This window comes from Chionomys nivalis, chromosome 7 (genome assembly GCF_950005125.1).
Source record: "Chionomys nivalis chromosome 7, mChiNiv1.1, whole genome shotgun sequence".
NCBI classification, from domain to species: domain Eukaryota; kingdom Metazoa; phylum Chordata; class Mammalia; order Rodentia; family Cricetidae; genus Chionomys; species Chionomys nivalis.
Window position 1 is genome coordinate 10,294,696 of NC_080092.1, and position 13,937 is coordinate 10,308,632.

The following is a 13,937-nucleotide window of genomic DNA, read 5'->3' on the forward strand; positions in this document are numbered from 1 at the left end:
CACACACACACAAACACCACTCCAAGTGTTTCATTTGGTCTGTGTGGCAGGTTTGAAACTTTGAAGCCCTTGCCAGAATTGAAAAATCAGGTGGTTTCACATTAAAATGGGGTTTCCTAGCCTGTCTTGAACAGGAAGTCTTCTGAGGTTGAGTGGCACTGTCCCCTCTGGCCAGGCTCCTTGGTCAGCGAGTGTTGGGAGGCAGCTCTGACATCCATATCCCTGAAGACTGAAGCAGGAGGATAGCAAATTCAAGGGCAGCCTGGATAACTGCATGAGACCTTTCTCAAATACAAGTCTGGGGATACATCTCAGTAGTAAAGCACTTAGGATAAATAAGGCCCTAGATTCAATACCCAATGCCAGCAAAAAGAGGAAACACACAAGTGCGGTGTGACTTCTAGTCAAACTGTCCCCAAGCCCTTCTCATGAGCCGTCCTCCCGTATATCCCAACTTGTCTAAGCTCCCACTGTCACTCTCTAGATACCACCCTTCAGAGACCCCCACAAAGGAAGAGAGTGGGATACCTTTGGCCCAGCCTGGGTGACAGTGACAGATCCATAGAACCTAGACTGCTTTTGATAAGGGGCATTGCTACACTGTCTGGGCTCATGGATGGAGAGGATACCAGAGGAGTTCGGAGCTGCTTTCCCGCAGCAAGCCCACCCCTGTCCTTCCGCAGGGCTCCTGTAGAGCTTAGGGCATTATCTGACCAAAGTCACCTCTCACCGTCTAGAAGGTGACACCATTTTCCTCAGTCTTCTGGTTAGGGATAGCTCCAGGCCTTGGACCCTCTCTGACCTTAGATTTAGGGTAGACTCTGGACTGATGTCAGGGTGAGAGCCCTCCAAGGTGGCAAGCCTAGAAACCATAGTAGCAGGAGATGCACTGGCACTATCTCCCTCCCCATTTGGCCTTCTGTCAAGTCAAGGTGAGCCTTCCACATTCTGGACCCAGACACAACTTGGCTGTCTTCACAAGGCCTGGAGTCAGGCCCGTGCCAGCTGTTGGCTGTTAGTTCTGGGTGTTATGACCCCATTTCCCTGCCCATCCTGAGCAGTGGGCAGCAGGATGCTCCTGCCTGGCAGAGATGTCCAAGTGGTTCTGCCCAAGGCAAGGAGGACTGGCCTGACCTGTCAGTAGAGCCAGCCCTGCCCTCTATGACTTCCTGTTGTTGCCACCCAGCACCTGAGTCGGGGCAGGACGAGGGGCAGGGCAAGGGAGGCCTAGCCAGCCTTCAGGAGATGGTGTAGAGAGCTGGTAAACTTTCAGTGCCCCAGTGGACTTCACAGGGTTCTTGTCGTGTTCTCTCCTGTGCAATACAGCAGAAGGCCATAGAGACGTTCCCCTGGCCCCCAGATCACTTGCTCCCCATCTCTGCTCCAGTCCTATGTTCCATTGGTTCCTGATTTTCTCAGCCTTTTCTTTCTAATCTCTGTGACCCATCTCAGTGCCATCCTGCTCCTACCCTGCTTTGTCTAAAGCACACCACACACCTGGGCATGGTAGGACAGTTTGCCTAAGCATGTATAAGGCCCTGAATTCTGTCCCCAGTGTCACAAAACAAACAAAAATTAATCACCACCTTCTAATTGTCACCTACTTGGGACAGAATTCCTGATTCACCGAGCCCTGTTTCAACTGGCTCTGCCTACCTGAGTCTCAGTCATCACCCTCATTGCCCAGGTCACCACACACACATCACCTTCCCTACCTTCCAAAGCCTTAAGCTCATACCCGCTACCAGCCCTTTGCACAGAATGCTCTTTTTTTTTGGTTTTTCGAGACAGGGTTTCTCTGTGGGTTTGGAGCCTGTCCTGGAACTAGCTCTTGTAGACCAGGCTGGTCTCGAACTCACAGAGATCCGCCTGCCTCTGCCTCCCAAGTGCTGGGATTAAAGGCGTGCGCCACCACTGCCCAGCCAGAATGCTCTTCTTGTCTGGAACACTATCCCCTGTGATGTTTGACTTCTGCCTGGCACTAGAATTGAAGAAGCACCCCTCCCCAGTGGTCCAGCCAAGACCAACTAGCCCCGCCTACTGCTACACAACATCACTTCTTTCATGTGTTTAATTATGGGACTGTGTCTGCCTTGTGCACCAGGCAACTCTGTGCCTTGAGGGTTAGTATGGGGTCTGTAGCACCCTCCTTTATTCATACCAGCAGGTGAGCTGAGGACTGAGCACAGATTACTTCCTTAAGGGAACGAAGAAATACTTATAATAAATGAGTGAGTAAAGCTATATGGAAGATGCAAGGGCTCTAATGTCAACTCCAGTCTTGTAGGTGACCCTGAGCCACCTACCGCCTTATCCCTTACTTGCCTTCCGCTGTGGTTGGCAGGGGTCAGGCTGAATGGAGACAGGCATCAGTGAGGCCAGCTCACCCTGCCATCCTGAGGTAATTAGGGCCTGTGTTACTCACAGGTTACCAACTTAGGGTTCTCCAAGAAAGTGTGGAGGCACTTGGGGGCCCCACCCAGCTCTCCACCCACTCTGTGGTTCCTGGAAGCACACTAGTAGTCAGGGGAGGAGGGAACTGGACAGCTGACCCAGAAAGGACCACAAGAGGGATGGAACTCTGGGAGTGTGGCAGAGACCACGACTAGAAGCAAGTGATGAATTCTCACAGCCAGGTGTGATGGCACGGTGCCTTTAATCCTAGCACTTGGGAGGCAGAGGAGAAGGATCTCTGAGTTCAAGGCTAGCCAGGGCTACGTAGAGAAACCCCGTCTCAAGGAACAAAAACAAAACAAACAAATAAAAAAAATGGAAAAACAAGGCGAAAAGAAGGCTCTCAAGTTCTCCTGTTCTCCTGGGTACTTCTTCCCCAGTAGGAAGAACTGCAGGGTGGAGCTCTTGGGCCAGGGACCTGCACGTGAAGGCCTCCAGGGCCCAGAGAGGGAGGCAGGAGTTCTTGGGCTGAAGTTGTTGTAGCGTCAGGGGCTCCCTGCCCTCTGCATTCCCAGATACCACTCCCTCCCACCATGACCTCACCTCAGGGCATGTTCTTCCTACTGGCCTGGGCTGTAGCTACCAGGACTCTAGGGAAGCCCAGCAGCTTCAGGGGCCCTTCTCCCCATTGCCTGGTCCAGCTGGGCACAGGGAGTTGGAGTCAGCATGGAGGGCCATATATGCCTCTAAAGTGTATGGAGATGAGTGGGTGGTACCACCCCATCCCTGGAGTGGCTAGAGCGGACCCTACTGTGCCTAGGTTGCAGGGTCCCTGGTTGAGCATCTACCCCCTTAATCTCCTTGGCTGTGCTGGTCTCATTAGGTTGACTGAAGCATTAAGACATTATGTATATGTGAGCTTCTCATGAATGCCTGAGGCAGAGGTCAGGCTTGAGCTCCCAATGCCCAGGGCCATTGCTAGCTCTGCAGGAAAACAAAACGGCTGAATATGTATGTGGGTGGGCGGGAGGGGTTTAGTATAGGGGCAACCAGGAGAAGAGTTTGAGGATTCTGGGGGCCAACCAGATGCAGCTAAAAGGATCAAGTTACTGGTACCTTCTAGGTCCCTGATCTGATGTCACAGATTGTCAGCCTTCCTACCATCCCTGATCTACCATCTAGCCCACTGGCTCTCTCTCCCTAGGTCTCTGATACCCCTGCTGGATCCAGACTCTGGGCTATTGGTTCTGGCAGGAAAGGTGAGCAAAAAGCTGGATTGCCCCACCCACTGCCCTCCACAGGCACTACTGAGAATCTCAGCCCTGTGCTGTTTTCTTCCTTGCTGTCCCTTGAAAGAGCAACCGAAAACAGTGCAGCCCCATCCTGTACCATCTTCACCTAAGCAGTCAAGATGATATGACCTCTAGATCATCCTCAGGAGGATGAGACCACATGCTGGCTTGCTGTTGGCATGCCATAAATGCCGATGTATATCCTGGGTGCTCACCACACAATGCAATGAGCAAGTGAGGGAAAGTCTGCCATGGCGCTGCTTAGCGCCCAGTAGGATCCAGGTTCCTAGGTGGTTGCTGCAGCCTACAGCCTATGGTCAGGTGGGACTTAGGCTCTGTGTGTTTCAGGGTGAGAATCAGCTGTCCTGCTACGAGGTGACGCCACAGCAGCCTGCGCTGAGCCCAGGTGAGTCCTTGTTCTCCCTTGCCACCCTGTCACTGGCTTTCTTCTCTCACTGACCTTCCCCTATGGTGTCTTTGGCAGTGACCCAGTGTATTCTGGAGAGTGTACTGCGAGGGGCAGCCCTTGTCCCCCGGCGAGCACTGGCTGTCATGAGTTGTGAGGTGCTTCAAGTCCTACAGCTGAGTGACACAGCCATCATACCCATCAGCTACCATGTACCCCGAAAAGTGAGAGGGGCCTGGACAAGGGATTGGGGACCTGGAGGATTTGGACCTCACTAATCAACTACCTGTCCCTCACCAGGCTGTGGAGTTCCATGAGGACCTGTTTCCTGACACAGCCGGCTCTGTGCCTGCTTCTGATGCTCACGCCTGGTGGGCTGGGGACAATCAGCAGGTAGGGCCAAGCCTGGCTCGTGCTCCTCTTATCCCCCAGTCTCAGCAATGCCTGGGAGGTCACATTTGGTTCTCAACTTCATGTCCACCCCTCCAAGGGTCTCCTTCACATCTGGCAGCATGTACCCTCCTCAATGTTCTTCCCCCAGGTACAGAAAGTCAGCCTCAACCCAGCCTACCAGCCCCACCCCAGCTTCACTTCCTCCCTGGTGCCCACTATGGAACCGCCCCTGGACATGGCCCAGCCTGCAGAGACTCCCAGAGCTGACACAGACCCAAGTGTAAGTGCCAGTTCACCTCCCCACAGCTAACAGGACACCACAGTAGGGTGCTGAAGTGGTTTTTTATTTTTTCTCGAGACAGGGTTTCTCTGTGGCTTTGGAGCCTGTCCTGGAACTAGCTCTTTTTTTTTTTTTTTTTTTTTTTTTTTTTTTTTTTTTGGTTTTTCGAGACAGGGTTTCTCTGTGGTTTTGGAGCCTGTCCTGGAACTAGCTCTTGTAGAACAGGCTGGTCTCGAACTCACAGAGATCTGCCTGCCTCTGCCTCCCAAGTGCTGGGATTAAAGGCGTGCGCCACCACCGCCCGGCTCAACCTGCCAAATAGCCTTGATGATCCTCTTTAGCTGTCGGGCATGGCCAAGATGGAGGAGTGTTGCAGCCTACTAAAGAACTGAGCATTGTATTCTAAGCTGAGCAGGTGTCAAAGAGACAGGGCTGGCTGGGCAGTGGTGGCGCACACCTTTAATCCGAGCACTCAGGAGGCAGAGGCAGGTAGACCTCTGTGAGTTCCAGGTCAGCCTGTACTACAGAGTGAGTTCTAGAGGCCGGGCGGTGGTGGCACACGCCTTTAATCCCAGCACTCGGGAGGCAGAGGCAGGTGGATCTCTGTGAGTTCGAGACCAGCCTGGTCTACAAGAGCTAGTTCCAGGACAGGCTCCAAAACCACAGAGAAACCCTGTCTCGAAAAAAACCCAAAAAAAAAAACCAAAAAAAAAAAAAAAAAAAACCAGAGTGAGTTCTAGGACAGCCAGGGCTACACAGAGAGACCCTGTCTTGATAAACAAACAAAAAGAAGCAGGGTTGTTCTTGAAATGCTAGCAGCTGTAACTCTTGATATAGTCTCCCACAAACTGGAAGGCAGGAGCAGCCACCCCTGTCCCCTTGGCCTAAAGCTCATTCCCTCTTTTGATGCCACCTGACTTATAACTCAACAGGGTCATGCCCAGCCAGCTGTCCTCTTTCTGCTTGGTTAGTACATCCAGGGACCACTGGCTGACCAAGTCCTTCCCTCTAGGAGGGCTTCTCTTCCCCTCCCAGCTCACTGATCTCACCCTCCACGCCATCCAGTCTGGGACCTTCACTCTCCAGCACCAGCGGCATCGGTACCAGCCCCAGTCAGCGGTCACTCCAGAGTCTGCTGGGTAAGCTGCTCAGCGCAGGACCCTGTCTGCCCCAGTCCTAGCCCCGACCCTGAGGACAGACCTTGCATAGACTAACCCAGGCTCCTGCTGCTAGGACTGTTGCTTTCCCGGCTGGAGAGGAACATGGGCAAGCTTTTTTGGACAAATTGTATATGCCAACCCTACAGAGGCCTACCTGGGCCCACACCAGGCTCCTCCCAGTGATGAGGACAGCTGGTGGCCAAGACTAGGCACAGATCCACGGATGCAGTATCCTCACCCTTGACTGTGTCCCTATCACCCCCAGGCCCCAGTTCTAAATTCCGCCATGCTCAGGGCACTGTCCTCCACCGAGACAGCCACATCACCAACCTTAAGGGACTCAACCTCACGACCCCTGGCGAGAGCGACGGCTTCTGTGCTAACAGACTGCGTGTGGCTGTGCCCCTGCTCAGCAGTGGCGGGCAGGTGGCTGTGCTTGAGGTAAGGGCCCTGTGGCTGTGCCCCTGCTCAGCAGTGGCGGGCAGGTGGCTGTGCTTCAGGTCCCTGTAGTAGGCGAGAACAGGCCACTAAGGGTCTACCCCAACTCACTGAGCGCAGACCATGCATCAGGCACCTGCCCAGCGTACCCTCTAACCAGCTCAGCTGCCTCATGTGGTAGGTGCCATTCTTATTCCCATTTTTCAGATGAGAGTGAAGAAGTTCAGAGAGGTGTAGTGATCTGCCCTGGTCACACAGCTTCGTAAGTGGAGTAGGATTCAAACCCAAGCAACCTGAGCCCCAAGCCTGAGCTCCTTCCACCCTTCCACGCTGCTGTGCCCTCACTTTCTGGGGCCTCACAGCGGGCACTTGGGGCTCAGCACAAGTTGTTCAAGGCAGAGAGCTTGGGCCACCCAGCAGTGGGGCATATGTCATTCTGTTGGAGAAGGTGGGCTCAGGCACCTGTTTTCCTGGGACAGGCTCTCTTGCCTGGTTCTGATGTGCGTTGGGGTGGGGGTTCCTTCTACAGCTACAGAAGCCAGGCCGCCTGCCTGACACGGCCTTGCCCACACTGCAGAATGGGACAGCAGTAATGGATCTAGCCTGGGACCCCTTTGACCCAAACCGTCTTGCTGTGGGTAAGGAGCCTGGGTGCCCAGAATTGAGAAGGTTCCAGGCCATGAGTGGGCAGGGAAGCCAGGTGTTTTCAGCTCTGCAGTGAAGATATACTCCTCCTTTTTCCATAGCTGGGGAGGATGCCCGGATCCGACTATGGCGAGTGCCCCCGGCAGGCCTTGAGAATGTTCTCACCACACCTGAGACTGTGCTCACAGGTTAGAGGGCCCTGATACAGCCAGGTAGGGCAGTGACTTCCCAGGGCTGACTCAGCATCACCTTCTGGTCCTCTCTAGGCCACACAGAAAAGATCTACTCTCTGCGTTTCCATCCCCTGGCTGCTGACGTACTGGCGTCCACTTCCTATGACCTGACTGTTCGCATCTGGGACCTTCAGGCTGGAACTGAGCAGCTGAGGCTGCAGGGCCATCAGGACCAGGTAGGACAGCTGCAGAGGCAGGGGCCCAGCCCTGAGAGGAGAGGCTGCCACTTATGCCCTTGTTTGTCCCCAGATCTTTAGCTTGGCCTGGAGTCCAGATGGACAGAAGCTGGCCACTGTATGCAAGGATGGGCATGTACGGGTGTATGAACCCCGGAGCAGCCTTGAACCCCTACAGGTGAGCGTGCATGGTCTAGGACAGGGACAAACTCAGGGTCTACACACCCATCAGCAGCCCTATGCCCCTGCAAGTAAGCATGTAGGAGCTGGGGGAAAGGGCTCAGGGTCTGTGAGCCCTGGAGCAGCTCTGCATCCCTATAAGTGAGCACCTTTGAGCTAATAGTGTCCCCCTGTCCATTTGGAGGGGGCTTTGACTGAGTTTTGTGTGATGTTATCTCTACAGGAGGGTCCGGGACCTGAAGGTGGCCGTGGAGCCCGCATTGTCTGGGTGTGTGATGGTCGTTGTTTGCTGGTATCTGGTTTTGACAGGTGAGGACTTAGGGACCACCATCCCTAGGCTTTATCAATTTACCTGATTTCCTTTTTTCCAAGGTCACAACATCTGTCAGCCAGGCGCGATAGAGTACACTTTAAATCCCAGGGTAGGATCTCTGAATTTGAGGAGTTCAAGGACAACCAGGACTACATTAAATAGACCCTGTCTCAAAATAAAACAATAAAGTTGGGTGGTGTTGGCACACACCTTTAATCCTAGCACTCGGGAGGCAGAGGCAGGTGGATCTCAGTGAGTTCGAGGCCAGCCTGGTCTACAAAGTGAGCTCCAGGACAGCCAAGACAATTACACAAAGAAACCCTGTCTTGAAAGAAAAACAAACCGAAAAGACAATAAAATAAAATAAACAAAAACTCTGCCCAGCGCTCAGTAGATGTATAAATGGATCAGTAGATGTAGGCACTGATGGATAAAGAGATGCATTTGTCAGTGATTAGACAGACAGACTGACGGGTTGGCAGTCGGACGGGAGAAAGTGTTGGGGAGCGAATGTGTGTTAACAGGATTCAGAGGGTGAAGCCAGGCCCAGGAACCCATGCCTGATGAAGACCAGGTAGAGCAGAGAACACAGAGCCAGGTGTGTAGGAGAGGCCTGAGGGGGGCATCAGGCACCATAGATGATGGAGCAGGGAGGCTCCCAAGAGAGGGATCAGAGGAGCTCATCATTCAGGCTGGGCTGCTGCAGCTGAGGGTGCAAAGCACAACGCGAGGGGAGGGGTCCAGACGGAAGCGCAGACCAGGACAGACACTGGGGTCAGGGTTGTATGGAGGACGACGAGCTGGGAGGCAAGGGGACGCCCCATCCAGCCACGTCTAAGGGCTGGACTCCTTTCCCCTCGGACTGCTGGCCCTAGGCTTTCCAGCCCAGGCAGGAACGGGGCCCCTGTGGGAGTTGTTGCCCCACCCCAGGCTTCTTAGGATCTGTTCTACCCCTGACTCCCTGGCAGCCGAAGTGAACGCCAGCTGCAGTTGTACATGGCTGATGCCCTAGCAGACGGCCCCTCAGCAGTGCTGGGTCTCGATGTAGCTCCCTCAACCCTGCTTCCAAGCTATGACCCTGATACTGGCCTGGTGCTTCTCACTGGCAAGGTTGGCTGGGATGGAGTGCCTGGGTGTGGGGGCAGGGCAGGGTCTGGTGTAGCTGGCTGCTTCCCTTCCATACCCCACCTCTGTCCTCCAGGGTGATACCCGTGTGTTCCTGTATGAGGTGCTCCCAGAGGCCCCTTTCTTCTTGGAGTGCAACAGCTTCACATCATCTGACCCTCACAAGGTGATGTCTCTTTTACTTTCTGTCCCCAAGTTGGACTGCGAGCGTCCCATGCCCCCTTGTGGTCATGTGCAGAAGTGCAGGAGCCAATGGGGGTCAAGGGAGTCAAGGTCCTATCTAGAGAGCTATGCCCAGTAGCAGGTTTAGCTGACAGGAATAATCTGAAAGTTTTGAGAGCTGGCTTATATTCAGCCATTACTAAAAACTAAACTATATAAGGTTAAGTTATATGAACCAGGCATGATGACACAAACCTGTCATCCCAGCACTCTGGAGGTCATGAGTTGTGACAACCTGGGTGCTATAGTAAAACCCTGCTTCAATCAAGCAAAGACATCCAAGGGAACAAATTCTGCTTCATTTCTTGCTTACCTTAATATGGTATGCACATGAATTAAACTCATGCAGGGGACCTGTCTCACAATGGCTTGTGGCATACTACTTTAAGTACTGCTTAAAGTGGGACATGGTGGGACTTTGTCCTCTGTAGAATAGGCCAGTGATACATGTCTGGTCTTTTCCCCGTAAAAACTAGTTGTTCCCACTGGCAGCACACCATGACTGTCTTAATTACTGTTCTGTTGCTGTGAAGAGACACCATGACCAAGGCAGCTGAGAAAAGAAATCATGAATTGTAGACTTGCTTACTGTTTCAGAGGGTGGGTCCATGACCATTATGGCAGGGGGAGTGGCAGCAGGCAGAGAGAGGGAGAGCTAACTGTGGAATCGCGTGGGTTTTTAAAACCCTAAAGCCCATCCCTAGTAACATACCTCCTAATCCTTCCGAAATAGTTGTATCACCAGAGGACCAAGCATTCAAATAAATGGGGACCATTCTCATTCAGACCACTGCAGCTGCTGAAGGGCAGGCCGTGGCCCTCCTGGCCTAAGTGAGGAATTCTGTCTGCTACCTTAGGGTGCCCTGTATCCAGTTAGGAGCTCTTGGCTCTACTTTCTACTTCCTCACCCCTCCTAGGGCTTTGTCCTTCTGCCCAAGACTGAGTGTGACATTCGGGAAGTGGAGTTTGCCCGATGCCTGCGGTTACGCCAGACCTCCCTGGAGCCTGTTGCTTTCCGGCTGCCCCGAGTCAGGGTGAGTTTGGGTCAAGGACTCAATCCCTTCCTTTTGTGGCTGACCAGGGACCCAGGAATTTAGGTTCTTATCTGTTCTTTCATCCAAAGCTCCCCACTGTCTAGTTTTGGGGAACATATACTTCTATATTCTACTGAAATTTTGAAAGCATGTGATTGCCAGTGTGGACGAGGCCAGGTCTCATGGTCCCGGGCCCCTGGTCAGTTCTCATGATAATCCCCTTTTTCCTCTACAGAAAGAATTCTTCCAGGATGATGTGTTCCCGGACACAGCTGTGAGCTGGAAGCCAGTACTCAATGCCAAAGCCTGGCTGGGGGGTGCTAATGGACAGCCCCAGCTACTGAGTTTGCAGCCCCCGGGCATGACCCCAGGTTGAGTAAGGGATAAAATGGGGAGACAGTGGGGGAGAGGGAATCTGGACAGGAGTGGGAGAAAGGAGCAGAAGGTCCAAGTACAGTCCTCTGTTTCTTCTGCCACATAGAGACCTGGCTCACCTAAGGATGGCTGGACATGTCTCCAGACCCGGTCTCTGAGCCCCTGGAGGGCAAGTCCTGGGGTTTATGTTTTATCCTAGTACACGTGCTTATCTAGACACACATACACATGTTGTGTACTCAACACATGTACTTTTTTTTTTTTTTGAGACAGGGTTTCTCTGTGTGACAACTCTAGCTGTCCTAGAACTCTATTTGTAGACCAGGCTGGCCTTGAACTCACAGAGATCCTCCTGCCTCTGCCCACCACTACCTTACTCACATGCATATTCTTACAAATATAAATTTTGGGCAGGTCTGGTGAACAGGGTCTTTGATACTTGTTAATGCCACCTCTCTGATCTCTGCCAGAGAATCTCCTGGGAGTTGATTCTAAACAGGGCCTTCTTTGATGCTTGTCCTTGCTCCACCCCAGTGAGCCAAGCCCCCCGTGAGGCCCCTGCCCGAAGAGCCCCATCCTCAGCACAGTACTTGGAAGAGAAGTCTGACGAACAAAAAAAGGAAGAGGTGGGCATGGGAGAGAGCTGTGCTGTGCTGTGCAGACATGGGAGAGAGGGCTGTGCTGTGCAGACATGGAGAGAGGGCTGTGCTGTGCTGTGCTGTGCAGACATGGAGAGAGGGCTGTGCTGTGCTGTGCTGTGCAGACATGGGAGAGAGGGCTGTGCTGTGCTGTGCAGACATGGGAGAGGGCTGTGCTGTGCTGTGCAGACATGGGAGAGGGCTGTGCTGTGCTGTGCTGTGCAGACATGGAGAGAGGGCTGTGCTGTGCTGTGCAGACATGGGAGAGGGCTGTGCTGTGCTGTGCTGTGCAGACATGGGAGAGAGGGCTGTGCTGTGCTGTGCAGACATGGAGAGAGGGCTGTGCTGTGCTGTGCTGTGCAGACATGGGAGAGAGGGCTGTGCTGTGCTGTGCAGACATGGGAGAGAGGGCTGTGCTGTGCTGTGCAGACATGGGAGAGAGGGCTGTGCTGTGCAGACATGGAGAGAGGTTTGTGCTGTGCTCTGCAGACATGGGAGAGGGCTGTGCTGTGCTGTGCTGTGCTGTGCAGACATGGGAGAGGGCTGTTCTGTGCTGTGCTGTGCAGACATGGGAGAGAGGGCTGTGCTGTGCTGTGCAGACATGGGAGAGAGCTGTGCTGTGTAGACATGGAGAGAGAGCTGTGCTGTGCTGTGCAGACATGGAGAGAGGGCTGTGCTGTGTAGACATGGAGAGAGGGCTGTGCTGTGCTGTGCGGACATGGGAGAGGGCTGTGCTGTGCTGTGCAGACATGGGAGAGAGGGCTGTGCTGTGCAGACATGGGAGAGAGGGCTGTGCTGTGCAGACATGGGAGAGGGCTGTGCTGTGCTGTGCAGTGTCCTCCGTGTGCTGGGTTACCTGCCAGGTCACCAGCCCCAACCCAGATGGCAGGACAAGCCATGTGTCACACTTGTTTCCATACTAGACTTTGGGGAGGGGTCATACACAGGGACCTGCTGCTGTCCCCAAGGCACCAGAAGCCGGGGAGGGCAGTGAGGCACACACATTTTAGATAGCCCTTGTCCAGCCAAAGTTAAAGATTGGTGACCTAAGCCTATGGTGATTCTGGTGCACACTTGAGCCTTTGAGGCAGAGCCTTCGAGGAGCCAGCAGCTCCTGTATCCGGTACCACACTGCAGTCTCTTGTCCCTGACACTTTTACTGTCTTTGCATCTTCTACAGTGCAGACCCATCAACCTTGCCAGGGTTCTTTTCAGCATTATTGCTGTTAAAATGGGGTTTTAAGCTGTTAAGGTCAGGGAGTCATTTCTTTCAGTGCTTCCCCATCTCCCTTCACAGCTGCTTAATGCTATGGTGGCGAAGCTGGGAAACAGAGAGGACCCATTGCCCCAGGACTCCTTTGAAGGGGTGGATGAAGACGAGTGGGTGAGTGACAGCTGGCCCAGCTTCCTTAGCCAACAGCACTGTTCCTCCTGTAAACGCCGTGGCATGCACCCTCCCTCCCTAGGCCCTCTTTTTTTTTTTTTTTCGAGACAGGGTTTCTCTGTGGTTTTGGAGCCTGTCCTGGAACTAGCTCTTGTAGACCAGGCTGGTCTCGAACTCACAGAGATCCGCCTGCCTCTGCCTCCCAAGTGCTGGGATTAAAAGCGTGCGCCACCACCACCCGGCTCCCTAGGCCCTCTTAACTCCTGCCTCCTGGTTTCTCACCCCAGGACTAGCTTGCACACCAGGCACCCCTGGCCTCAACTGCCACTGCCACCTCCTAGGACCACCTGCTGCCCTCCACACCTTGCATCTCTGCAAACTGGACAGCGCTGCTTTGGCCATGGCAGGCACATGGAGCCCAGGAGCCCTGGGTTTCCTGCAGGCCCCAGGCACTTCCACTGCTGCTGGGCCCACTGCTCCTCTGCCCTCTGGGGCCTGCTGCTTATCCCAGCAGCTACCTGTTAGCATGTAACACCAGTGGGTGGGAAGTGGATGTCAGTAGCATGTCTCTGGGCCAACCCCGGATGCCTCGTCTCTCCTGGTCTCTCTGCTGGCTTCATCTAACATCGTCAGTTACTACATGCCAACCTGTCTTGCCTGCTGCCCCAGATCCAGTCAAGGACATTGGGGGCTGGTCCCCCACCAGGCTGCTGGGAGCAGCTTTATCCTCAGGGGCCTAGGACCATTTGTCCTGCTTCCCTTGGCTTGAGGCCAGGAGAAAGGGTCTTGTGGAGCTAACAGCTTCATTACAGTGCTGTGAACCCCACAACCAGCCTATACATGCTCTGGATGTTTTCATCAATTAAACTTTTCTAAGTTGGTGCCTCTCATGCTGGTCTCTGGGAGTCTAGAAAGAAGGGGACAGAATATGAGTGAGAGAACTTGGTTCTGGGCTCCTTCATACTGGTTTTACTTTGCTCCATTTACTTGTAATGATAGCTGATCATAGCTTTGTCCTAGGGAACCAGGCCATGCATAGGAAAGCAGCTATGAGGAAATCTGTGAACTGCCTCGGGGGCGGGACAAGCAGTGTGTCAAGGCAGGGAACCCAAAGGAGATACTTGTGTTCTTTGAAACTGAAAACTAAAACCTGAAGGAGCCAAGAGCAAACAAAAGGAAGTTGAGCAGTGTACCAGGGTAAGAGAGTTTGGAGAGCTAGAGGGAAGAAGGAAAGAATGGGCAGTGGGCT

At 53.5% G+C, this 13,937-nt stretch overlaps 1 protein-coding gene across 3 annotated transcripts in view; it reads left to right on the forward strand.

The window, feature by feature from the left end:
• Coro7 (coronin 7) overlaps positions 1–13,569 on the forward strand; it is a 56,157-nt gene extending 42,588 nt beyond the window's left edge. For all 3 annotated transcript variants that reach the window (XM_057775646.1, XM_057775648.1, XM_057775647.1), the window contains exons 10-28: positions 3,599–3,653; positions 4,035–4,092; positions 4,171–4,316; positions 4,393–4,485; positions 4,634–4,765; positions 5,778–5,904; positions 6,191–6,366; positions 6,893–7,001; positions 7,110–7,196; positions 7,275–7,417; positions 7,491–7,595; positions 7,821–7,906; positions 8,879–9,020; positions 9,112–9,201; positions 10,175–10,291; positions 10,527–10,662; positions 11,201–11,292; positions 12,602–12,688; positions 12,976–13,569. In XM_057775646.1, the coding sequence (XP_057631629.1) occupies positions 3,599–3,653; positions 4,035–4,092; positions 4,171–4,316; positions 4,393–4,485; positions 4,634–4,765; positions 5,778–5,904; positions 6,191–6,366; positions 6,893–7,001; positions 7,110–7,196; positions 7,275–7,417; positions 7,491–7,595; positions 7,821–7,906; positions 8,879–9,020; positions 9,112–9,201; positions 10,175–10,291; positions 10,527–10,662; positions 11,201–11,292; positions 12,602–12,688; positions 12,976–12,981 (1,987 nt within the window). In that variant the 3' untranslated portion in view covers positions 12,982–13,569. The remainder of the gene's footprint in view (positions 1–3,598; positions 3,654–4,034; positions 4,093–4,170; positions 4,317–4,392; positions 4,486–4,633; positions 4,766–5,777; positions 5,905–6,190; positions 6,367–6,892; positions 7,002–7,109; positions 7,197–7,274; positions 7,418–7,490; positions 7,596–7,820; positions 7,907–8,878; positions 9,021–9,111; positions 9,202–10,174; positions 10,292–10,526; positions 10,663–11,200; positions 11,293–12,601; positions 12,689–12,975) is intronic.
• The last annotated feature ends 368 nt before the right edge of the window (positions 13,570–13,937 follow it).